Genomic DNA, 24,884 nt, shown 5'->3' with positions numbered 1-24,884 from the left:
ATACAAATACAAATACATATATTTTCGTCCTATACACTTATAATTATACAAATACAGATCTTATTATACAAATTACAATGTATAAATGAAATTATACAAAACTGAACAATTTATATAAAATTGAATGCATCTAGCGAATTATACAAATCAAAAGCTCTATAGCAAATATAAAATTTGCTATGGAGCACAATTATGCAAACTATAACTATAATACAATTTTTATGTTTGCTATATGTAAAAGTTGCTCTTCTTTCATTCAAATGGGTCCAAAGGATCTTTTGCGTATATTTTTTTGAGCAACTTTCACATATAACAAAATAAAAATCATATTTGTATGTTATAGTTATAGTTTGCATAATTGTGCTCCATAGCAAATTTTATATTTGCTATAGAGCTTTTGATTTGTATAATTCGCTAGATGCATTCAATTTTATATAAATTGTTCAGTTTTGTATAATTTCATTTATACATTGTAATTTGTATAATAAGATCTGTATTTGTATAATTATAAATGTATAGGATGAACATATATGTATTTTTTATTTGTATTTGTATATACACTTTTCTCTCGCTTTATACAAATGCAAACACATTTTATACTGAAATGTATAAAATGACTAATTGTATATAGAAAATGGCTAATTGTATATCGAATCAGATGACAAAAAAATGAGATGTTTGCTGCGAACTACAAATAAAATAAACTATAGCTATAGCATTTAATTTGAATTAATAATTTACTATTTCATACAATTTTCCCTATTTTTTATAGTAAAATATATCACACTAAAACATAATTATTTTATAGTTTTATAAAAACAAATCTAATAAAATAAATTAAACATGGATGTCAAAAAGGCTGATGTCTGATATATTGTAACATCCACTATATATGTATTCGTATTAATAATAAGTGAGCAATAAAATAAATTAAATATGAATGCCAAAAGGATGGTGTGTAATGCTAACATTAGACATATAGTTATTTATATTTTATTATTAATAAGTAAATAAGAGTTAAAAGAACAACAATAACATATTTGAGACATCAAAAGGTGTATTTTGTATATGTTCGCAAAGGAAGGAATTTACCAACATATACGAAATACACCTTTTAATGTTCCAAACATCTTGCAAGTTCCCCTAGTGTGCCCAACAAGTAATATAGGCGGATATTCTAGGAACTATTTTTTTAAAAAAAAATTAGCGGTGTGACCCATAATAATACTTATGCACATACCTTGGCAACATGAGATGCTGCTAACTAATTTATTGCTATAAAATTACTACATCTTTATGACCAAAGAAAATAAATGACATTTATTTTTATTCCGCTATATTTTTTACTATATTAGAAGAGTCAGTTATAAATTGATTTCAACATGTCTACTTAAGGATAATTTATTACCGTTTAAGGATATTTTAGACTTTGTATATTAGACTAAATTACTATGTATCATTTCTCAACATTTTTTTTTGGGTTGTATCAGATCTGCAAAGAGTTGTTGCACTAAGAGCAGACATTTATTATCTCGCTAGCAGAAATCCGTTCAAGAGAAACTAAAGAGAAAAAAATTATTGTCTTCAATTTACTTTTAGTTACATGTCTGTGGGTTTTCTTTCATTTCTTCTTAATTTCAGGAGAAGTAAAAATTAATTTTATCCTCCGTTTAATTTAATTTTCAGGAATGAATCATTATGGCATCCGCAACTAGCTCGATGCTCATCTTACATTGAAGTTTTAATTTTAGGCAAGATAACAATTGACAACGTCAACTCATTAAGTATCATCAAAATTGTAAAGTTTAATTATTTTTGTAGCAACAACTCATCTGGATATTAGAATTGTAAAGTTTAATTATTTTTGTGTTGGTGTAATATACTAGAAATATAATAAATTATAGTTAAAAATAAAATGAAAAAAATGAATAAAAAAAAATTAGACTGAGGTGTGAATATCTCCTTCACTTTAAGGAGATTCAATTTCAAGCTCACTACGATATAATCTACACCGATCTAGCAGAATGTCTCTTCACTTGTCTCCTCCAGGATATAACAACCCATACAACCCCTTGAGGAAGACAATCTAATATTCAAAAGTTGAAAAAATATTTAATTTTTGAAACAAAAGTTCTAAAGTATAAATAATTTTCACTCTATCAGACATTGAACAAGTCCATACATAAATTACTTTTTGTTATATAGGACAACCAAATGTTGTTGTATAAATTAATGTATATAATATTAGAAAAATCCAAAAAACTAAATGATCCTTATTGATTTTTCTTAGTATTTTTATTTAAAAAGTCAATCAAGTTCACTATTTACTTGTCTTAGTCAGTACATATACTAATATACGATTATACATATATTATACATTCACCGGCTATTTTAGCTTAAGCTTGTTAATTCAAGTTGATTGTGATTTGATATGATCCAATGATAGGCCCAAAGTTCCCAAGAGAAGGGAAATAAGTGTAAGAAGAAAAGCAAATAGTTTCACATATATACTAGGTGGACCTACTTTCTGTTACATTTATTTAGTTCTCAACCCCTTTTTCCAACTCTTCCATCTGCCTCTGCCAGCTTAAATCGCATCGTCCCCCTTCTCCCTCGTGTGTATCGCCCCCTCCCTCCCTTTTCTCCAATTTCGGATTTCCCCCTGCTAAATCTCATCAATTTCACCGTCCAATTCTCTTCTACAAAAACCCTTCAAAGCTCCCAATTTCCCTCATAGCCATATAGACAAATTACAGTCTTTTCTTGAAAATCTGGCAATGGCTTCTTTCAGTGTCCCTTGTCCTAAGATTTCTGTCCTTTCCGTTGCTTCATCATCCAATTTAAGCTCGACCCATCAGCCCCAGAGCTCCCTTTCCTTCAGATCCGGTCCTGCATTGCTCCCTCGTCTTCAGGTTTGTGTTCCCTTTGAGAGGTTAATCGTAAAGATTGAAGCTTTATCATGCATTTGGTTGAGTTTAGTGTGTTTTGTTCTTTAGGGGTCCAGTCGCATCCAATCTCAGGTGCTTAAGGTGAATGCCCAGCTGAATGAGGTGATTTTATGTCTCTTGGATTTTTGTGTGTTAAAATTAATAGACGAGGTTGTTGTAGGATGACAGATAACTAAGACTAGTTTACTATAATGAATCCTTATATGTTCTGATTTATCAGTTAGAGAAAAAGAATGAGATAGATGATTTGTACACTCAACCCCAATTTGATTTGGTATTGAAGCTTACTTAATTGATTGATTTAAGGTTGCTATTGACAAGTCGAACAATTCAAAACCAGTTTCTGAGAAAAGCTTGGAGGAAGTCTCCAAGACTGAATACAGTATTCCAGATGCTTCATCCATTCAAGCATTTATGTCTCAGGCAGCCGATCTTGTGGAGTGCGTTAAGCTCTCATCACCTATAATTTTGTTTGTTTTTTCGTCTTTTTGTAGAGTTCATTTTACAAAGTTTTTGCCTTTTTTGTGCTTAGGCTTGTGGATTCAAGGGACATTGTGGAGCTGCAGCTAAAGCAAAACAATTGTGAAATTCTTATAAGGAAGAAGGCGGCATTGCCCCAGCCGCCTGTTTATATGGCCCCACCATCTGTTCCACAGGCCTTTGTTCAGCAACAGTTGCCTCCTGCAAGTGCCCCTGCTTCTGCAGCTCCTGCGCTTCCACCACCTGCACCTTCAAAGCCTAAATCCTCACATCCTCCAATGAAATGTCCCATGGCTGGAACTTTCTATCGATCACCTGCCCCAGGGGTAGCGCCTTTTGTAAAGGTAAATACATACATTGGTTTCACCTGTGTAGTAGTAGCCATTGAACCTAGAGGGCAGTATTATGATATTTATCTGACACAAAGTGGCCTAAGGAATACCTTGGGTTTAATCGCTCCATAATCCACATTTAGTTAATGAGCAATTAAAAAAAAAGGGGGGAAATGAAGAATGAAACAATTATTAACAATTGTTAAGCAATTAAACTTTCATAGTTGATTTTATAGTTTGGAGATGGAGTAAATTTGTCAGAGCGGGATGAATATTTGCTGTTGTTGCTGACTGTTATTTCCTGTTTTTGCCCTTTCTCTTTCTTTCCTTTATTATCATTTTTTGGGAGGGAAAAGACTGGGAGGTCTATATGAAGATCAATTTTTTCATGTTTTGCACTCTAGCATGTCCCTGAATTCCTTAATATTATGTTAAATTTAGCATTAAATGTTTGGGTTAGTCCAGAAACCAGAGAAATATTTAGTTTAGGGCAAATTCACTTTCACGCTGTTCACATCTTCTAGCAATCAAAGTGAGAATGTTTGCCACTATGTTTTTGCTTGCAGCTTCTCTTTTCTCTTTACCTCTATATGTTCTTGGTCTTGTTGTTTTCTCATGAGCCTGACTAAACTGGTGAATTACCAGGTAGGAGACAAGGTCCAGAAAGGGCAAGTGGTCTGCATCATTGAGGCTATGAAATTGATGAATGAAATTGAGGTAAGTTTTGGATTAAGATTTCAGTTCCAGAAAGGGCAACTGAGTCTATAGTTGCTTGCAATATATAGATTCCTAAATAAAAAGGCGAATATGATAGGGTAGAAACATTTATAATCAGATAATTCCTAGTGCGGAACATGTTTAAGTGTTGTATTTTCAGTTTTCCTTTTCTGTTGCATCCATTCTCATGGTACTTAGAGGACTGTAGGAATGACTTAAATAGGCAAGTGATGTGTCATAAAGAGGAGCTCTTCTGAACATTTCCCATCTTGGCAAAGTTGGTCGCAAAATTATCCGATTTGCTTAGGCCACTCTCGCACCATGATGTATCAGTTTTAAGTTCCTTTTGTACCTACTGCATTTATTTTTTGAATTCTTTATCAGGCTGATCAAGCTGGAACCGTAGTTGACATAGTTGCAGAGGATGGTAAGCCCGTTAGTGTGGACACGGTATGTCTCTCTTTCTCTAGTTTAGATCTTTAGACTAGTTCGGGTCTACTTGTGCTTTATGTGATTTCCAATCTCTTGTTGCAGCCTCTATTTGTCATTGAACCATGATAGAAAGAAGTCATCTTGGTGTGCAACATAGGTGGATGAAGCAGAGTGAGATTCGAAAGTTATAGAGAGCAAATCTGTCTTTAGCACAAGGCATATCTGCTCAGAAGATTGGTTCACCATATTAGACTTGTTGAAATCTATGATCATATTTATAGCTTGTATTCCTCATTTTCCTTATGCTGCTCATAAATTTTGGAACTATATTTTCTTTATAAAGTCGTGACTTGATGATATCCTCTAGTCTATTGTCACCCTGCTATCTTTCATTCTCTGCCTTAAGTACTTGATGCTATGAACCCCCAAGGGTTTGGTTCAGCGTGTAGTTAGGCTCATTCATGAGTTCGAACCCTGCAATGAACAAAGGCTTGATTTTAAGTAGAGAAGTGTAAAGGGATGAGCATATTCTCCGCTGAATTTTGAACTTTGCATCATATTGGCTTTCGGAGGTTTCTCAGTTCTTAAATACCGTGAGCTGAGATATGAGGGTTGCAACATAATTTTACTGGCATTCAGATGTGCAGTTCAAGATCTATGCCTATCAGCTTTGTCAGTATTTGCATATAGGCAATCAAAGATATGCCAGTATAGGGCATCCACGTTTTTACTGATACTTGCTGTATCAGTTAAACCACAAAATGTATTTTGTTTATCTTCACGAAGTAATAAGCAGAGTTTATTAGAACTTTGAGGAGATGCAGCTTTAAGTCTGTCAGTGCATACGCAACTACCTTGATCTGAATCTCTGGAACTCACAGAAGACCAAGGCAAGTCCACTCTCAATTCAGCATAAGCTTGGGATCTTTCTTTCCTAAACCATTTCCCTTGAAGCCAGGTCTTTCTTCTCTTCTTTAAAGCCTGGAGCTGGACTTCTTTTTCCTGACTCGATTCACAATTTAATCCATAGCCCAACCAGGGTGAGAGAGATAGGAGAGTAGGGACGGGGAACCAATGTCACCAACAACACTAGCAGTCTCGGATCTTTGAATAGACAGAGATCGTGGACAAGACACTCAAAAGAAGAAAAGATGACACGAATATGATTAATTGTAAGGTGACCGACAGAAGCAGGTTGTTTTTAAGAGGGAAATGAAATCTATTAACAGAATTTTTGATGGGTAAAGAAGGTAGACCAAAAAGCTGAGTATCTTTTTTCTTTCAAGTTAGAAGGAAAGCACTTTTGGGGGCTGACAGGGCGTATTCACGGAAGTAGTAGGGAACTTGACTGTCAAATTTGAAAAAAGCTGTCACTTTCTTATGTCAAAACAGAGGGATTTATATTTATATAAAATGAAATTGGTACACTCACCTAGATGAATCACCTATTGTTTCTGTTCATAAGGTCGAGGAAGTATCATTTAAATATGAAAACGGGCTCCCCTTACCAAATCCACAATAGGACGTGCAGAGGGAACATGACTGAAATCCAATACACCACTTTTGGCATATCACTTCAGTATCGACAATTAAATGAATGATGGAACAATTATTAGAAGCATACACTATTATAACTTCACAAAACATAATTTTCAGATATGATTTGTGTATGCATATGAAGTATTGCGAAGGAACCGTGAAGAAAACAAGTGTATTACTGACTAATTTGAAGAGTGAATCCGAACCATTACATTTAATTTAGTGGCAAGAGTTAAATATCTAACAGATAACAGAACAATTGGAGGTGAATACTGAAGAGTAGTTAATCTTTAGCTGTTTCCATCATTACAAGACATAAATTGAAATATAGTGGAAGTTGGAAGGATAGAGAAACATGGATTCGCTAGCAGAATGTTATATCACCACAATAATAATTGTCTAGTTTTTGCTAAGAGCAATTAGAACTTAGAACAGAATAGCCCTGTAAAAAGAGCTCAAACTACAAAAAAAACCTATTCTACAACTTCATTTAGCTCAGAATCATCAAAACAGTGCAAATATTTCAGGACGACGTCCACATGTTTGACATTAATGTTCTTATAAATGAGTTTGTGCCTGAAATCCATCAAGTTTTCTTGCCTCCCCGGGGACCAACACCCAAGTAGTTTGTCATGAGACCCATAATACCAAACCTGCGACAATAAAAATAACAAGTTCTGATTAGACACACAATCTAGCATAGGAATGAAAATGTAATAGTAGCTAATAGCAGAACAATCAGTTTGCAATAGGTTCTTTTATGCTTCATGAATACTCTCTTTCCATTTTGTTTGATCTAATAACTCTTTAGCTTGTGGGATTTCACTGGGTATGTTGTTGTTGTTGTTGTAATAACTCTTTAGCTAGTCAAACAAACTATTCTTTGACAACGATTCATTTATCATTTACAATTACAAGACTGATAGAACTGATAATATCTATTTGTTTAGTTTCCAGATCTATAACACTACCTTACTAAACAGTTGGGAATCCAATCTACTTTACTATCTTACATACAGTATAAGTTAGGCTACTAGACATTGGGCACAACCATTCTAGAATCTGGGCATGGAAGCAGAGGGTGTGGCAAGGTGGGTGAAGACGATGCCTTACTACTAAATTGTTTTTGAGACATAAAAAATAACACATGGGCATATTAAGGTTCATAGATACTATTTGGTTGCAGGAGAAGGGAAACGAGTAATGCACAATTAACTTCCTGCAATTTCTGTTATTTGGACAGCAAAAAGGGTAAAAGGGACAACACTCCAGAAAGTACCTCATTACATATTAAGTCCTACAAGAGTTGCAACCACCCACACAAGTGAATACTATCTTTTACTTCACCTTTATGAGACTATATATTCCTTGAACTCCCAAAATTTGTTGACTAGTTGGGCTTGAGTAATTTTGGGGCAGAGTGGAACTGTACGGAGCCACAGTGACAACTCAAACTCATCTTGCCACGTTCAATAGATAATTAGGGTTTCTACCTTTACTTTATTTGTTTTATTTGATATTCTTAAAAAGCTAAATTATCCTTCTTTTTCTTAATGAAGGAAAATGATTCCTCGTTATTGTCTTTTCATCCCATTCCATACAAACCACACATCAAATGAAACATTCTAACGTTTTTTTTTTACATGTATGAGCCAAATCACATGCCAATTTTTTCAGAAGATCAAATGAGATATTCTATTAAAAAGTTCTCCCCTTCTTTTTATCTAACCACTTAATGGCTACTGAATAACTGTGTTGTTGGGTAATTATCATAAAATGAAATTGCATTCCAGAGTTCAACAGCTTAAAATAAGGTTAAAATCCATAGACATACACATAACCATCCACAACTGACATTTTGCAAAATGTAGCTAAATTTACTTCAAATTGATGTCCTGAATGCACAGCAAAGCGCAATTGCATGGAAGGCAAAACATAATTCCAATCCAAGAAAAACTCCACTAACCATTCAAAACAAACCATATTATTGAAGACCATTTCATGATATTTTAAAATTAAAATTACTTCCAGGTTTGATACCTCCTTGTGAATATAAATGCAGGAGCAGCAAATAATCACACTGAAAATTGTATTTAGCAAGTAGTGCAATAATAAGAGCAAGTATCAATTGAAGCAAGTTTGTACTATTCTTAAGAAAATTAGACTCTAATAGTACTTCTGGTGAGTTCCCTTGGATGGTTATTCCTGATAATACCTCACCCCGTTATGCCTTTCAATACATATCAGTATCAGCCAATATTTGTTTATTTCACAATCAGGAACAGGTTCAATCCAAGGAACACAACTCTAGCAAGAGCAGAATCCAAATTTAGGATTTAAATTTCCTTCCACAAACTAGGAGAACATCTCCGAATAATACCTGTAGAGATACATCTAACATACAATAACAACACATATAGCTCTCAATACAATTAATCAAACAGCTGAACTTACATCATGGCCATTGAGATCTGCTTAAGATCATTTTCCATATTCCTCATGTTAGCAAGGGATTGAGCACTGAATATAATAGCAAGCCACGAGCAAATCTTGTACTACAAAACAGATCACCAGAGTAAATGATCCTGAGCATACAATTATATAAATTAACATTCGACAAAAACAAAATCCACCTATGCACATGAAATCTAATCAGTTCAATTACAGATATGAGCAGCGGATCTCGTGTATTGACAGCCTGAAGCTTTGTATGTACCTAACTCCATTCCCCCAAAAAAATTAAATCTAGGATAATCCTTCGTTACAACAACAACATGCCCAGTGAGATCCCACTAGGTGGGGTCTGGGGAGGGTAAATTGTACGCAGACCTTACCACTACCTCGTGGAGGTAGAGAGGCTGTTTCCGGGAGACCCTCAGCTCAAGAACAACAAATCTAGGATAATCCTTCGTTCTGGATGGGAATTAAGAGCGCGTTTTCCAATCTAATTTTATAGATACAATCCTAAATATAACCAAATTAGGAAAAAAATATCGAGTATAGGTACAAAATATACAGAATTTAGAAGGGTACGCACTCTGAACATGGCACCAAAGACGCCGCAGATGACGGCTATGAAGCCGGAGTAATCTATAGGAAGATCTTGTGGAGCGACCGGCGAAGGCTTGTACGGCTTTGCCGTCGACGGTTGCCGTGGATCGTTCGCTGGTGACGACATGCCCGCTGTAGTTTCTGCTCCGAAAATGATTTTGGATCCGAACCAGAAAAAGCCTAAGAAATAGTAAGTGGTAATTTCTGAATGAACCCCTTGAATATGTAAATATTGCACATGCCCCAAAAGGCTTGAATGTCATAATTTTCTTGTGTTAAAATATTCGGAAAAGGGCCAAAACTAGCCTTAAACTATAGGAAAAAGTCTAAAAATATCATTCATCCATCTTTTGATCTAAGGAAAAGATTTAAAAATATCTTCCATCCATTTTTTAGTCTAAAAATACCCTTTCATTCACTCTTTTGGCTCACTATAACCCTTTCATTCACTTTTTTGACTAACTTATACTTTTATAACTAACAACCAAAGTTTATTTTAAAAAAATAAAAATAAATTATTATTTGTCATTTTCTTATTAGATAAAATAAAAAAATTCATCTCTATTGATTTTTTCCCCATAATCTATTTAAATCAAAAATATATATACCTCTTCAAGACCCCAATTTTTTTTATAAAAAAAATCTAGTAATTTTTGTATTTTCTCTAATTTCTTTTCTTAAAAAAAAGTTTGTTTTAAATAATTAGTATATTATAGAAATATTAATAGTGCCACAATATCTATCTTCCTTTTTAAAAATAAATAAATAGAAAAACTGTTAACTTAATTTTTTTGCTAATCTGTGATAACTACTTTTCAAAGAAAACGTTCCACAAACAATTTTACTTAAAAGATTAACTCATTAAAAAAATGAAAAAAAAGCAGATGGATGGTCGTAGCCATAGGGAAAATTTAAGTAGGAAAATAGAGAAAAATATGTGTAATGTATATGTGGATAAAATAATATATTGTTATGATTAAGACATGATAAATTTGTTTATAAAATATTAATCATCTATATCATGTTTAGAATTTTGATTTAAGTAATTAAATATTAGCCGTTAATTTTTTCTTATGTCATGAGTTTTCAATCAAAGTAAAAATATAAGAAAATAGAGAGAAGTTGGATCCAAAAAAAAATAAATAATAAAAAACTACAACATTTTTTTATAAAAAAAAATTTGGGTTTTGAAGAAGTATATTGCTTTGGTCCGGATAAATAATGAGAAATAATCTAATTGAGGTGGGCTCTTTGTATTATCCAATAGGAGAATGACACATAATAAATATTTTTTAAAAATAAAGAATAAAGAGAGAATTGTTAGTTTTTTTTTTTTTAAGCAAGAGAATTGTTAGTTTCAAGGGTATAAGTGAGTCAAAAAGATGGATGAAAGGATATTTTTAGATCAAAAGATGGATGAAGGGTATTTTTAGACTTTTTCCTATAGTTCAAGGATATTTTTGACCATTTTCCGTAAAATATTTACCAACATTTTTAAAGCATCTTTCTCAAATGATAAATCATACTTTTAAGTTCACTATTTTTATGACTAATTCTTTTCTACCATGGGTATACCATGTGGTATCAACATGTCTGTTTTTAATAATTTTATTTACTTATCAAGGGCATTTTGATCATATCAGTTTATAGCCTTTCTTCCATCTTACTCCACGTGGTCATACAATCATTGATTTATTGCGTGCGACATCCATGCATGTTTTGACCTAGCTCCCATCTATCTATTGAAGAAAAGAAAAGATAGAAGCTTTTGACCTCCACGACTTTCGATCTTCCGTATTCCCGTAATACTTCTTCAATTTTCAGGTAATTTTTCATGTCCCCTTAATTTTTAGCTTCAATTTCTTCTTAATAAAACTAACCCTCCTATTTTCTTGTGATTAAAATTATTTTTACAAAATGGTTGCAAATAAATTACAATTATGAAAAAAAAAATTATTAATCAATACTTGTGTATGATTTGTTCCTCTTAATTCTCCCCTCTAAAGGACTTTGTCAAAAGAAATATTTGATATTTTGATCTATTTATGAATCAATATCCCAAAATTTATGAGATATTATCTATTTAAGAGAATGTTATTACCCTTATTAATAAGTGAATAAGGATAGGACCAACACAACAAGTATTTATTGTACCGAGAGTAATGTGAGTAGTACCTTATATTTGGGCTCATTTTATTTGACAAGGTGTCTTTGTCCTATATCTGCTAATTACACGTTTATTATTCTTTCTATGTAAGGTAAACACGTGTAATATTTTACATCTTATTTTGCGTTCTCTGAGATTGCCTCCTCTAAGCAGCAGAAGCAAAATGGTCATTCTTCCCTTTTTGCTTCTATTTTAGGACCGAGACTTCTTCCCGATTCCTCAACTTTGTTTACTCTTATCTTTGTTCTTTGTTCTTGCAGTGGATGTTTATGGGTGGTGAATGAGATTTTGAAGTGAAGTTTTGGCTTAGCATTTATGCCGTTGAATCCACGACTTATGATTTTATTTATTTATTTATTCACCTGTAAGCATTTCAATTCGAGTTTTGTTCTTTGATGATGTAATATCGATATAAAATATTCTAATCACTATGACGATGTGCACATTGATTCAGCAGAAGTGTTTGATGATATGCCTGGTCAACTAAAAATTACTGTATTTTTTTTTTCACAAATTTTCTTTGAGATTTTGATCTACAAGCAAGGTACGATATTTACAAGCTAAGGTACATTGTTTACATTTACTGAACCATATTTGTGATCAATAAATATGTAGTATTATCATTATGATTTCCTATTGCCTTTATTTTTTTGGATCCCCTAGAGAATATGAAATCAAATGTTGTAACACTTGTTCTTTGGATGGTTTTGGTGTACTAAGATTCGCATTGAACGTTACTAATAATGTATGATTGTTCGAGGTTCTTGAGAATTAATTCAATAGTTAACGAAAATTTACATAAGGCACAAATAAGGACTTAGGATATATAGATTCTTCTCGAGTGTAATAGTGACATGTTGTAATTCAATGTTGACTGATGAAAACCATATACAATCAGGTTCACAGTTTTTTGCTTAAGACAACTCCTTGACATTGTCAATGGGGTTCTTGAGAATTAATTCAATAGCTATCATACATGTTTTGTGAAATTCAATGAGGTCATTTGTTTGCTTAACTAGGACCAACTATGGTCTATGCACAAAGATGGAGTTACAAGTTTGACTAACATAATGAAGTCATATTTCTGAATTCACAGTGTAGGACTAGAGCAACTAAATGCAGGGTCGATAAAAATGACAATTGTGCCTCAATCTCAAGCAAGTTAGAGTCAACTATACAAATCCTCACTTTCCATGTCGTCCATCAAAGTCTTGAAAGAAAATTTTTCAAAGTATCAGCTACCAACAAGTACAAGTGTAGCTAAATGTAGGATTACCTAAAAGAAAATCAGATATTCTTACTTGCACCCCTTGATTAGGGACGACCAGACTACGTAAATTAGTGTAATTAGTGAAAATGTTGAACATGACCCATAGCAATCTCAGAATCTCTTGCACCACCCATTGACCTTTGATTGATGTTAGCAGATCCAATTATAATGTATGCGTCATCAATTTCAAGAAAGAACAAAAGACACAAACATTAGTTTGATCAAAATGATAAATAGAGATAAAATTGGTACTCCCTCCGTTTCTATTTGTTTATCTGGTTTCTGATTTGACACAGAGTTTAAGAAAGTAAACAAGACTTGAATCTTGTGGTCTTAAGCACTAAAGAAGTGTAGAATGTACCACTTAACATGTCGTGGAAAGTTAGAATTGAAGAGTTATTAGAAAAGGAAAAGACATTCTTTGTGAAACGGATTAAAAGGGGAAGTAAGACAAAAAAAAATTGAAATTGTTTACTCACCGATCATCATTTTTGAATGAACGTAAATCATAAAGAGCCTGTATTCTTGAGCTCTTGCATAATTAGTATTAGGAACTGGTTTCTAAGGAGGTTTGTATTCTCCAAGCTTTTTGACTTCGCGGTTTCCAAGACAGAAGAATGTCAAGTACTCTCTAGGATCAGCAATAGTATTTCCCTTGGCATTAATGGCATTGTATATGTCTGTGTACATCATTTCCATTGTCCTTTTTTTATCAGTCTAGAATTGCCTGAACAGAATCACTTTATGGTATACCTTTTGGCCACATCGGAAGAACAATGTAGACCGTAAATCTTTCCTCTGCTTGAATCTTGCTCACAATCTTGAGTGAGATCACCTTTGGGATAAAGATGCAAAGCTCCGATGTCCTCGAGCTTGATATCATTTGCAGGCTTTCAACCATAGCAACTTCCAATAAAGTATTGGTTTTCAATGTAAATGAAATTTTTAGCTCGACGAATGGCACTAATATATGCATCGTGGATACTTTGATCAATGACAACATTTTTTCCAGTAACAAAGCCTACCTCAAAAGCTTCTTCGGGGTTTACAGGGAAGTCAGTAACAGCACTACCATCAATAGACCGAAATATTTGAACATTACAGGTTTCTCTATCCCTTGATGTTGTAACTTCCATTGGACGAATAATAAACTTATCAACCTCATTCATTGAGTAGATAAATTTATTTCCAATCTGCTTTCTCCACCTTTGCTCAAAATTATACAAGGCATCCCACACAACGGGCCCTTCTAGCCTACAATGAATGTCATGCCAAGGCTCTCTTGGACCACCTTTCGCGATTGAAGAGCCTGGAAAGCTAGGCTGATAGAAATTTTGCTTATGTACTGTGTCCAATGTCCTGAATAATGAGTGGTCTTGAGTATTATATCGACAATCACAAAGATCAATACCACCAAGACATACTATCATCCTTTTATGTGACATTCCTCCTGGAATTTCAGTGTCTACAACGATCATCTTTTGATGATGAGTAAACATTGTACCAACTTGAAACCCCTGAATCTTTTTTTTTTAACTTTCTTGATCATGAGTTGACATTGGTCCATCTCTTTTTACTACCTCATCTGAAGTTATATTATCCCAAACTAGCAATAGAACGTTAACTCATTCACTTGCTTTCTCTTTCAGGAGCTCCTCGAGAGTAAGTTCTCCGCCTACCTTTGGCCTTTTTGGATTTCTTATCAAGGTAATTTTTGTATACACTGACCAGACGGATATATAAATCATATGCTTTGCATTGTTGATTGCATAAAAAATGTCTTCCCAACATCTCTGATGTTCGAAAAGTCCTTATGACTTGATATAATTTCTAATATCGTCTGAAATGTCTGCATCGGAGTTAAGTGTAACTTGACACCCCTGTCTCTCCTTGAAAAACGTGTACGGGACTCCTCCAAATGTAGGGGAGGTAATGCCTCTAGACCAATTACTGCCTTGCTTTACGCATTACTGTCTTCTAACTCTTGAACTAACTTCTTGGGCCATTTTAATTTGTCATTCACCTTTTCTCTCTTTCTTCTATTTGCTGCAATAACTCACTATAGGCTTTTCCATGGAACTTGCTTAAACCATGGCTATTATTTGGTTATGCACTTCATTTGATCTGTTCCTTAGAACTTTTGACAGGAAATATTTCATTTTCTCCATGTTTCCTTCCTCCCTTTTGTGTTTTCTTTATTTGGTTTTTGAGTACATAGTTCTGTTTCTTTGATTTCTATTGCCACTAAAGCTCCTTTCATTTCTCTTATGTGATTGAAATTGATATTTGTGATAGTACTTTGCATGAGCCATTGTCTATCATTTCTATTTTTTTCCCAATTAACTACCACTACGTACTCTGCTATATGTTAAACTAATAAATGTTGAATCAAAATGAGTGATATTTTAATTGAAAAAATCTTTTTTTTATTCAAGGAACTAAAGAAGATCATATATTTCATGTTTTACAAAATTTGGCAGCTACATATTCTCCTCTGCTGCTGACTTTCCTTTATCAGGTATTTTTGAAATGTCAATACTTATTTACTTGTGAGAAGTTTAGGCCCAAACTTAGATTATCTTGTACTACAAATTTAATAAGACGTACTCTAAATCTAGCCCAGTATGAAAAGAAAAAATTGCTTCTAACCTATTTGGTGTTCAATACAGATTACTTCGCTTGAATGATGTATATATATAATATTTTTTACTATTTTATTCTTTCTAAATTTATGTACGACCAGACAATTCTAACATGGTTGTCTCTTGGTTGGAGCAAGACAACCAACTAGATGCAAGAAGACTGGCAACAAAGTATTCTCAGTTGCTATTAGCAACGAAAGTTAGCTTAAGAAGAAAAGACATTTACTCTAGTAGTGGATATGACTGAGTGAATAATTCAGAGCAATGTAGTAGAGTTGTGCTCTTTCTACTTGCATCTTTACTGTGTTGTTTATTGTCAATTTGATAGAATTTTATTCCATGTAAATTAGTTCAATCACAACTTTCACTATCATGTACCTAAGCTCATTCTAAGTGATTAAACATAAAGTAAGGGTTTACGAACATTGAAATCTTTCAAAATTATATTTAAAAAATAGCATCAAAATCAAGTATGTCGGACCCGTGCATGGCCGATCTAGTCCTTTTATATAAGCATGAATTAAAATTTAAGACAAACTATCCTTTAAAAATTAATATAAATTGAGCTCAATCTCATAAAATGGCATTGACTCACAAGTGAGGGGTACCTTTGGGCTTTGACGATCAATTTGATGTTGTAACAACTATAATTACATTTCGACTAAACAAGGGATGTAAGTATTAACTTTCTAAACCTTAGGGACTAAATCGACCACTATTACACTTTACGCAAGTTTACTCGTCATTGTTCTTTTTGCTTCTTTTCTTCCAGCTACTAGCCATCAGTAGTACTATTTGTTGGGAAAGACCAGGCACTACCAAAAATGTCAGATAGGATAGCAGCGGAATAATACCCAAATCTAAACTTTCCCTTTCAATTTGAACCAAGAGAAGACAAACCAATCAAGTAATATGAAGAATGGACATCAAGTATATCAACCAAACTAAAGCAACAAGATAAGAATAAACCAATCACGCAAGACACAACAATTTACGTGGAAAACCCTTCGATGTGAAGAGTAAAAAACCACAAGACCAAAAGCTCCACTATAAACACCAAGAGTTACAAAATTGTTCTCCAAAATTGGCCACAAAACAAGCGCCAAACAACGAGCAACAACAAATCAAGATTGCACCAAAACTAGAGAATTAAAAAAGAGATTTCACCCAAAAAGGCGCTACTGTTCACGCCCTCAAATCAGAATCTACAGACCTTCAAATCCGATCTCCACCGTTGAATTGCAAGAACCAGATGCTGAGAACTCCCAGTTCAAATTTGAGCACGATCCAACGGTTAACGAAGTGGCAAACTCTGTTTGAAGCGGACTGCCTGAGCAGAAAATTTTCAGAAGCAAAAACGGGATTTTCTCTTTTTCTTTCAATCTCTAAAACGAATCTCTCTTGATTTTTCTCTCTTGTGTTTCTGAAAATAAGACCAAATAAGCCTTATATGCCACATAATATTTGGGTTATGAGCTAAAGTAGACCGGTCCTAATAAGATATTTATTTATCCAGGGGAAAAAAATCCTAAACCCAACACTATTTCGGTCACAACTATGGAGTCCAAAGTCCTCCCAATTGCTCCGGCGCCGTTACCGACACTTTCTGCCTTTCCGACTACCTCCGATGAAGCCACGGAATGGAATATTCAAAGTCCGGTTGCAAAGTCGCCGGCGCCACCAACAACGCCATCGACGCCGTCATCCTTTCAAGATATACGGCGATGGAGACCGGCGGCGCAACGAAACCTGAGAAACCAGTGGTCGAAGTTGTCTTCTCTTCGGACGCAATGGCTTTCTTTATCCTCCACTGCTCGATCATACGCCACTTATGTAGTAAATTCTTATCTCTCCCAAAGGTAAACTTCAAACAGCCGTTTAAGTTTCGTTACATAAAAAAAATACAAACTCCCTCCATTTCAATTTGTTTGTCTTGTTTTCCTTTATAGTCGGTTTCGAAAAGATTGCAGCTTTCCGCCAACTCTTTAAGACCACAAGATTAAAAGCATTTGATACATTCTGCATTATCTTTAGTTCAATATTGTAAAATTCAAAAAGTTTTTTTTCCAATAAACAAATTGAAAAGGAAGTAGTATGAATCACAATAGTTATAGTTTAAACATCTCTAAAATATTTGAAAATTTTGATGAAAAAAAAAAGCTGTCTGACTTTCCAAATAGTAGCATCCATGTTTTAGCGTGAAATAGTATTTAGTATTGAAGAGAATATGTGAATTTGTGTTGTTGTCAATGTGGTTTCTTTTATGAAAATTGACCTTGGGCCTTACTCAACTGACTACACAACTCATACCCTCAACTAGTGTAGGACTTTCAACAGTTTCTAATGTTGAATTATCTGTGATTCGGAATGACCTCCGTTGGAGTTTGGTGCAGGTATATGGATGCAATGGAGTTAGGTGTATTGACAGAGATGCCTGATATACGTAAAAAAGCATGTAGGAAATTGTTCAAGCAGCAGGTGATTATAGTAATTGTCTTTTTATCCTTTTGTCTTTTTGGATTCAATTTGAATTGTCCCAGAAGTTGGCTATTGCACACTCTATAAAGTTGATTGACAAAATATACAACAAAACCACTTATTGTGGAGTGAGACAGATCTTCATTGCCTGATGCTTTATCTTTACTTGATGCCCCTCGGTGTATCCTCCTAATGATGTAGGGAACCTATTGAATTTGAACGTACCGACAATAAATCAGCACCTTTCAACCAAAAAGAATTTCTTAATGGTTTTTGTTGCTGAATTAATGTTGTTTGGTTGCTTGTTAAGTATAATTGGTCATGTTGGAAATATTTTCTCATTGCACCTCAGAGGTTTTCCCCATTATTTAATTGGTCAAATATGCTGGAAAAGAGTGTAAAAGTAGAATGGAAAACCCATCTCTGTTTAATGACGAAATCAAACTGTACTCTGAACAATTTCTCACAGTTGTCTTCATTTTTCAGGAGACTAATAGGAGTAAGCTCTTGTCATCTTACAAAGATATGGTATGCACACTACATCTTTGCACATTCACTTCATAAATGTATCTGTGATTAGCTTGCTACTTTGACTAACTTGGTAACATTTTTTTGTCAAATAAATGAATTTTCTACTGTGGTTTTCTTTTCTGCTTCTCAGAACCGGAATATCATTTTTGTTATTAAAACATCTAAACGTGTCTGTATATCCCTCCGTCATGCTTAGTATCTTCTTTAATTGTTCAGGCTTCTCGAAATGTTCTATAACTGTGTTACTTTAAAATGCTCCCTATTTCGTTCAACCCTTTCCTATGTTCAGAAGGGAAACATCCCTAAATAAAAAATAGAGGAGTAAATAGATATGTATGGCTTGTCAACAGTTTGAATGACTAATTTTGATCAGGACAATTTGAATGGCTAATTAAGCACACTGTTACTTTCATAATCCCCAAGTATCTGGAAGGCCAGTGGTTGTGTTAAGTATTTCTAGGTGAAGAACATCTCTATTTTTGTTTAGTTCATACTCTGGCACAAGTTCCTTTCATGCTATTTGTAGTAAAACAACAAACAGATATGTTGGAGTTTTTATCTGCATTTGTCTTCCATGCTTAACTGGTCTTGTTTGACATACTGAATTGCATTTATCTCATACTTGATCATCCAACATCCTTGAGCTCACACTCTTATAACCTATGGTTGTATGACTATCTATCGCTTAATGTTATTTTCCAATAAAACACTATTTTACTAATTTGACAAAATTATAGAAGTGAACTTTTTGCTGGTTCAAAAAGCTTTAGCTCATAAGGGAAACTATTTACTGTCTAATAGTACATATATTGCTAGGTGTTAGTGTAAAGTTAAAGTGGCAAAAGGTTTGGTTGCTTGGAAAGTTGGGTTAAAAGTACTTTTAGTCTAGGGTGCAAAAATCAAGAGTGAATCAGGAGATACATAGGTCTTAGTTGTTTGCATGATGTCATTTACTCATTGACAAAAACCAATCCGCAAGTGATTTATTTATCTCCTAGACTTGGTTCTTGATTTCTGCTTCTAGCAGCTCTCGTTTAGGCATGGATCTTATTCCGCCCCATGTCTGTATTGAAGCTATGACCTTTTAGCAGACTGGGATACTGGATGCGACATTTTTACCTTCTTGATTCAAGTGCCTTCAACAGAATTACCATGACTTTTTAGCTGTCTACAGGTGGTTGTTGTAACTCAGATGGTCAATGTTTCTAAATCAATGAGGTGTTATCTCAAAGGAGCAAGTGGCACCCCACTTACTGAGTTTTCTTGCTTCCCTGGAAACCTGAATGACACTGGTGATTGTGATGGGATTCCTGTTTTCACCTTTTTGTCGATCTTTGATTTCGGTATGCATTTTATTTGCAAGTTGCTGACTGTCTCACTAATGGGAATTCCTGCAGAGATTTATTAATGTTTTTTTAAAAGGTTATCATATGCTAATTCGTAGTGTGAGTTAATCAATGACTATCCCTTAAATTCATTATATACTTAGTTAGTAGTACAAGGTCATCTCAGAGTCCAGTGTACCATTACTTATTAAATGAAAGAAGATTGTGCGCTGGGACAAGAGAGGATTGGTCAAGTGGAAAGCACCCTCCGCTCCAATATTTCAACAATTCAAGTCACCAAGAGAGCAAAGTAGGGAAGGATCACTGTTACTCCTGGGAGGTTGTCATCCCCCCCCCCAAAAAAAAAAAAAAAAAAAGGGGGATCCAGTGTTGGTTGTACATCTTTCTGCAACATACATGTGCTATTCCATCTAAGAACTCCCTACAACTTTGAACTAATGCCACAGAGATGCCTAGCTTTTATAGGATGATTAACGGAGGATTGGCTGGATGCCTTATGGATATTGTTTAGAGAAAAATATTATGGAGTTAATGATAGAGTAACACTGATTTCATTAGACGATGCCACAATTAATTTTAATTGTATAACCCTATTTGACCAAGGGAAGAAGTGGAATTTAGTGACTGCATAACAGTAGCTTGCTCACCAGTCAACCCGTCCGTTCCATACTTGCATCACTAGGCTTCAGCATTAGTTAGATTATCAATCTAACTTGAATCAAACTAAAAGGATTATTACAGTTTGCTACAACATAGGTAATCATATAAAACCTACTTAACAAAAAAAAGTCATATAAACCTTAGCAAGGCTGGTTGTCCTCAGTCGTTCCTTATCAAGGGAGTCAATGTGGTATAAGATGTTAGAGGTAAAGTTTTAAGTCTAAATGGTCAGGACATTTGGTCATCTTCTTTTCCTGGACTAGGGTTTTGAACATGCTAGTCTCTTCTGCCGGACCAGAGGACATTTGGCAGTCACCCTTACCCTTAATCTCTTTGGTTAACTAAATAATTAGTGCTTCATGGGTAGCAAATCTTACGGATAAACTTGAACTATCAAGAATGGAGACACGATTTATGTCCCATTAAACAATCACCAAAAGGAGTTCAGCATTGGCTTCCTGTTGTTCTTATACAGAGTAATTAACTTTTCTTTTTATCTATATATCTGCTTCATATTTAAAAATTATAATTTTCCTCTCTAATGACTTCAGAGAAACTGGCAGAGGAGCTGGTCCAGATGTTTGTGTCAGAAACAAATCTAAAGGTATTTTTCTCATCTTCTCAGCCACAGTGAGGCATTTCACTTTATTCGTAAAATCTTCTATCTATTTGTATTTCCTTCTTAAAAGTTGAGTGATGTGCAGCGGTTGCTAGTGATGGAAATATGCTCCATTGGTTCTGAGAATTTTTCACAAGTTGACAGGCTGAAATGGAGTGATCATTTCTATGTTGGAGAGTTTGATGATCTACGCATATGTGATTCAAACTCAAATGAGGTTCTTAAGCAACTTGTGCCCAAGGTAGAGAGCTGCAATTCTCAGTCTACCACCACGCAATCAAGTAGTCAACTAGAGAGGAACGTTCTCCAGGTATTGTGTCACCTGTTGTATATGAAGTTATATGTTTAGAAATAAATTTGTGTGCCTACTCCTATATATGTATCTATAGCTGTTAGAATTATTAGCACACTGAGTCACATCCTAAGTGCTTCAAAAGACCCTAGTTGATTGTAAGATATATCAGTTTTACTTTGGGAAAAGCCCCTCAACCAGCACATTGAGTAGCATATCTTAATTATAATTGTGCCTGGACTAACTGTAGTGCTATTTTTAGCACTCTTATCTTGTACGGATGCATAAGATATAAATAACATTAGGTCCTTTTTAACCCAAAAAAAGAAGCAGCATATCATAATTTCTCTAGTGGTACCAACAATAAATATGTATATCCCATATAATTTCTAAAGGTCTTACTTCTAATACATAAAGTTCCTTTCGTTTACATACTCTTCCTTTGTATCCATCTTCTTGAGCTTTCAGCGTTTGCTAGTAAAAAAAGCTTTTGGCTTGAGCATAGAGGCCTTTTTTGGCATCAAATTTCTCTTGAATCTGTGTGAGGTAGCAATATTGGTTCACTGGAAATATTATTTCTCTGCAACTTACTTTTTTCCTTTTAAGTTCAAGACATGCTTTCCTGTCTCTCCTATGTTGTTTGCTCATTAAATCATGTTTTGTTTTTCAAGTTCATGACAATGAACCATGTTTTGTTGTCAAGGTAATATTTTTATAATAGTGGAGTGCAACATGTAAACATGATTTATCTTAAGGTGAAAAGGTCTTTTACGGCTAGATCTCTAGGAAGAGTCATGGTTAAAGCTTAAGATATTCTCCTAGTAAATATTACACACGAGGTTCCTGTTAGTATTATTAAATTGGTTTCGGTTGTAGAGAACTATATTTTTGTGTTAAGACTCTACTTTCTGTGTACTACTTGTAACATGGGCTTCCACTAGATACAAGTAAATTACTTCTATATGAAAAAAAGTCTTCAAAGAAATGAGCCCCGGGGACTTTTGTTAGTGGTAAGAGCACAACACGTGATGTGTGGATTAGAGGCATGTCATGGGTCCGAAATCTGCTGTAGTCAAAAGCATGGTATTTACGTGAAGAAGGATAAAGAGGTGGACCATTATCTACCAAGTTTCGAATCGTGCACCACTGAACCCCGATTTCTTTGTTTAAAAAAACAAGAGTTCTTCAAGGAAATGATGAAAAAACATATGTGAGACGTTGAAGCTGGTCAACAAAGATATTTAGAAATGCCATTGTTTATGATCATATTAGAAAGATCTATCATTATCTTATTGATGGAAAAATTACAAACCTTCTAGTGGTGTTTCCACATCCTTTTATTTCTGTACTAATTGAATATGTGATTTGTAGGTTTACTTAACAACCTGGCTCGCAGAAGTCAATGTCGATAGATTCAGGTAAATTGATTCTGTGGGACTTCTGAGTTTTTTCAATCCTTGATACTTAAGCTACTTCTGCATTTCTTGGCTTCTATTAATATTGGAGTTAACAAGTCATATAATGTATTGCTTCCCCTCGAATGAGAATTTTACTATCATTTTGTAACAGTAGTTTTTCCTTGACAGGATAAGTGAATTACTTGCTATGGTAAGTGAGGAGATGCATGTTACCATATCATGAAACCTCAACTACACAGATAGGTAAACAATGGTGAACAAACGCTTACAATTCCCTAATGTTGCATAACTCCAAGATTGAAACTTGAAGAGGCATTGGACTCTGACATTCTTTGGGCTCAACCATATGCCTAAAGAGGCATTGAGTTGATCTTCAAGCTTCTAAGATTTTTATCTTCAAACTTCTTCAAAACAATGCTGATGTATCTATTGGACCTGAACAGGGCAGAATGGATACAAAGGATTCACATGAATGATCCCAACTAAATTGAGGTTGAGGTGTATAAAAACTGACTTAAATTGGGATTTAGATGGTGAAGTTGTCCAGGAGGAACTATCCAACTTACAAACAAGACTACTGCTGTTTTCCAGGCAATACCGCAATAATGGTTGCTAAATGCCGTCTTTGTTTGTCAAAGCAACCAGCGGATGAAGTGCCACATCAGTACATTTAGTAATATGAAAGTGAAGAGGCTTGGCACTAGCAAGAACCGCTATGACTGGCTGTTCTCTAACTTCGTTTCTCTTTCTTTTTTCTTTTCTTTTGGGATGGGAGTAGAGATGCTATATACATAAATCTGTTTTCCCATAATTTTACCATTTGCATCAGAAGAAGATTAATTTCACAAAGCGTTTTGCTTTGCAAGTGTAATACTCTTTTGAAGATGGATCTCATGAAACACAGTCTTCCACTGGGCTAAAATAATTTATAGAAAGTCATTGAAGAATGAAGATAAAGTCAATAGAATCAACATCAGAAGTATTGGAAACAGTAGATTATGGAACTGCTAGCAGTAGGGATGGCAATGGGGCGGTGCGGGTTGAGCTTAATTCGCAAAATTTTTAGTCCGCCCCTCCCCGCATAACAACTATTTTCATTTTCAACCCGCCCCGCATAGACCCGCCCCGAATAATTTTTTTAATATTTACTTTTTCTAGTTATGTTTGATACTAAAAAAAAAATCATAAAAAGAAATTCATTTTTTCATTAAGTTGTATTAATTTAATAGGATAATGACTTAAAATTTTATTTTTTAGAGGTCAATTGGGAAACATGTAAGAAATTGTATTATTTTTTATTGAACCATTTTCATTTATTATCTTGAATATTTTAGTGCTTTAATGAAATTATCTTAATAATAATGCTCTATCACTCTTATAACATGTCAAAAGTTAAAATTAAATTTAAATCCACATTAGTAGAAAGTCGAGTGGAACTGCTCAAGTCCAGATATGACTTCCATATAGGGGTGTCAAAAATGAATCCAAACATAGGTAACCCGCCCAATCCGCACAGAATTTTAAGGGTTGCGCTCAAGATAATTTGAATTGGGTTCAATCTCAACCCATTCAAGCCTAACCCATTTTAAGAGAATCTTCAATTGAGATCAATTCAATCTCCAATTTCAACCCGTTATAAAACTCTTTACTAAGATATGTTTCTATATTAAAGGTATGAATTATTATATATTTAACATCTGTTAGGATTTATCTATCCATTTGTTACTTTTTTAAAAAAAATCTTGAGCTGAAATTCAAATTGTGATTATAAAAGTTAAATATCACTATGTTAAAATTATTGAGATTAATCGGGTCAAATTGGGCGGGTCAAGACCCAACCCTTTTCTATTTCAACCCATTTTAATATCTCCAATTCAACCCAACCCGCCCATTTGACACCCCTACTTCCATCTATAACAACAAACAAAAAATATGTACAGAAAGTTGCATGTTTCTAAATTC

At 34.2% G+C, this 24,884-nt stretch overlaps 3 protein-coding genes and 1 pseudogene across 3 annotated transcripts; 2 read left to right on the top strand and 2 right to left on the bottom strand.

Moving 5' to 3' along the window:
• The first annotated feature begins 2,446 nt into the window (after positions 1-2,446).
• Positions 2,447-5,286, top strand: LOC102579008 (biotin carboxyl carrier protein of acetyl-CoA carboxylase 1, chloroplastic-like). Its single transcript, XM_006354697.2, has 7 exons — positions 2,447-2,912; positions 2,997-3,050; positions 3,255-3,388; positions 3,481-3,772; positions 4,406-4,477; positions 4,862-4,927; positions 5,012-5,286. The coding sequence occupies exons 1-7, from the start codon at positions 2,778-2,780 to the stop codon at positions 5,033-5,035; spliced, it is 777 nt and encodes a 258-aa protein (XP_006354759.1). The 5' UTR covers positions 2,447-2,777; the 3' UTR covers positions 5,036-5,286.
• Positions 5,287-6,707: 1,421 nt separating this feature from the next.
• LOC102578671 (protein Asterix) lies at positions 6,708-9,706 on the bottom strand. Its single transcript, XM_006354696.2, has 3 exons — positions 9,486-9,706; positions 8,903-9,003; positions 6,708-7,101 (listed from the first exon to the last, which is right to left on the bottom strand). Exons 1-3 carry the CDS (start codon positions 9,624-9,626, stop codon positions 7,035-7,037), a joined length of 309 nt encoding a protein of 102 aa, XP_006354758.1. The 5' UTR covers positions 9,627-9,706; the 3' UTR covers positions 6,708-7,034.
• Positions 9,707-12,847: 3,141 nt separating this feature from the next.
• On the bottom strand, positions 12,848-14,942 carry LOC102600381 (phospholipase D alpha 1-like; annotated as a pseudogene).
• Positions 14,943-17,098: 2,156 nt separating this feature from the next.
• On the top strand, positions 17,099-23,893 carry LOC102578343 (uncharacterized). Its single transcript, XM_006354695.2, has 9 exons — positions 17,099-17,437; positions 17,972-18,056; positions 18,543-18,584; positions 19,762-19,930; positions 21,145-21,197; positions 21,298-21,522; positions 22,876-22,922; positions 23,091-23,165; positions 23,366-23,893. Exons 1-8 carry the CDS (start codon positions 17,136-17,138, stop codon positions 23,143-23,145), a joined length of 978 nt encoding a protein of 325 aa, XP_006354757.1. The 5' UTR covers positions 17,099-17,135; the 3' UTR covers positions 23,146-23,165; positions 23,366-23,893.
• Positions 23,894-24,884: the final 991 nt, after the last annotated feature.

The sequence above is a fragment of the Solanum tuberosum genome, unplaced genomic scaffold (assembly GCF_000226075.1).
Source record: "Solanum tuberosum cultivar DM 1-3 516 R44 unplaced genomic scaffold, SolTub_3.0 scf00180, whole genome shotgun sequence".
Classification (NCBI taxonomy): domain Eukaryota; kingdom Viridiplantae; phylum Streptophyta; class Magnoliopsida; order Solanales; family Solanaceae; genus Solanum; species Solanum tuberosum.
This window is presented reverse-complemented; position numbering and strand designations above follow the sequence as displayed.

Excerpts from the sequence above, each read along its gene's own strand:
- LOC102579008 (XM_006354697.2), top strand. The coding sequence starts at position 2,778 with ATGGCTTCTTTCAGTGTCCCTTGTCCTAAGATTTCTGTCCTTTCCGTT. Across the intron at positions 3,051-3,254 it reads TGAATGCCCAGCTGAATGAG|GTTGCTATTGACAAGTCGAA; the intron begins GTGATTTTATGT and ends GATTGATTTAAG. Across the intron at positions 4,478-4,861 it reads AATTGATGAATGAAATTGAG|GCTGATCAAGCTGGAACCGT; the intron begins GTAAGTTTTGGA and ends ATTCTTTATCAG.
- LOC102578671 (XM_006354696.2), bottom strand. The coding sequence starts at position 9,626 with ATGTCGTCACCAGCGAACGATCCACGGCAACCGTCGACGGCAAAGCCG. Across the intron at positions 9,004-9,485 it reads TCTTTGGTGCCATGTTCAGA|TACAAGATTTGCTCGTGGCT; the intron begins GTGCGTACCCTT and ends TCTGTTTTGTAG. Across the intron at positions 7,102-8,902 it reads CAGATCTCAATGGCCATGAT|GTTTGGTATTATGGGTCTCA; the intron begins GTAAGTTCAGCT and ends TTATTGTCGCAG.
- LOC102578343 (XM_006354695.2), top strand. The coding sequence starts at position 17,136 with ATGGAGTCCAAAGTCCTCCCAATTGCTCCGGCGCCGTTACCGACACTT. Across the intron at positions 19,931-21,144 it reads TTTGTCGATCTTTGATTTCG|AGAAACTGGCAGAGGAGCTG; the intron begins GTATGCATTTTA and ends TAATGACTTCAG. Across the intron at positions 21,198-21,297 it reads TGTCAGAAACAAATCTAAAG|CGGTTGCTAGTGATGGAAAT; the intron begins GTATTTTTCTCA and ends AGTGATGTGCAG.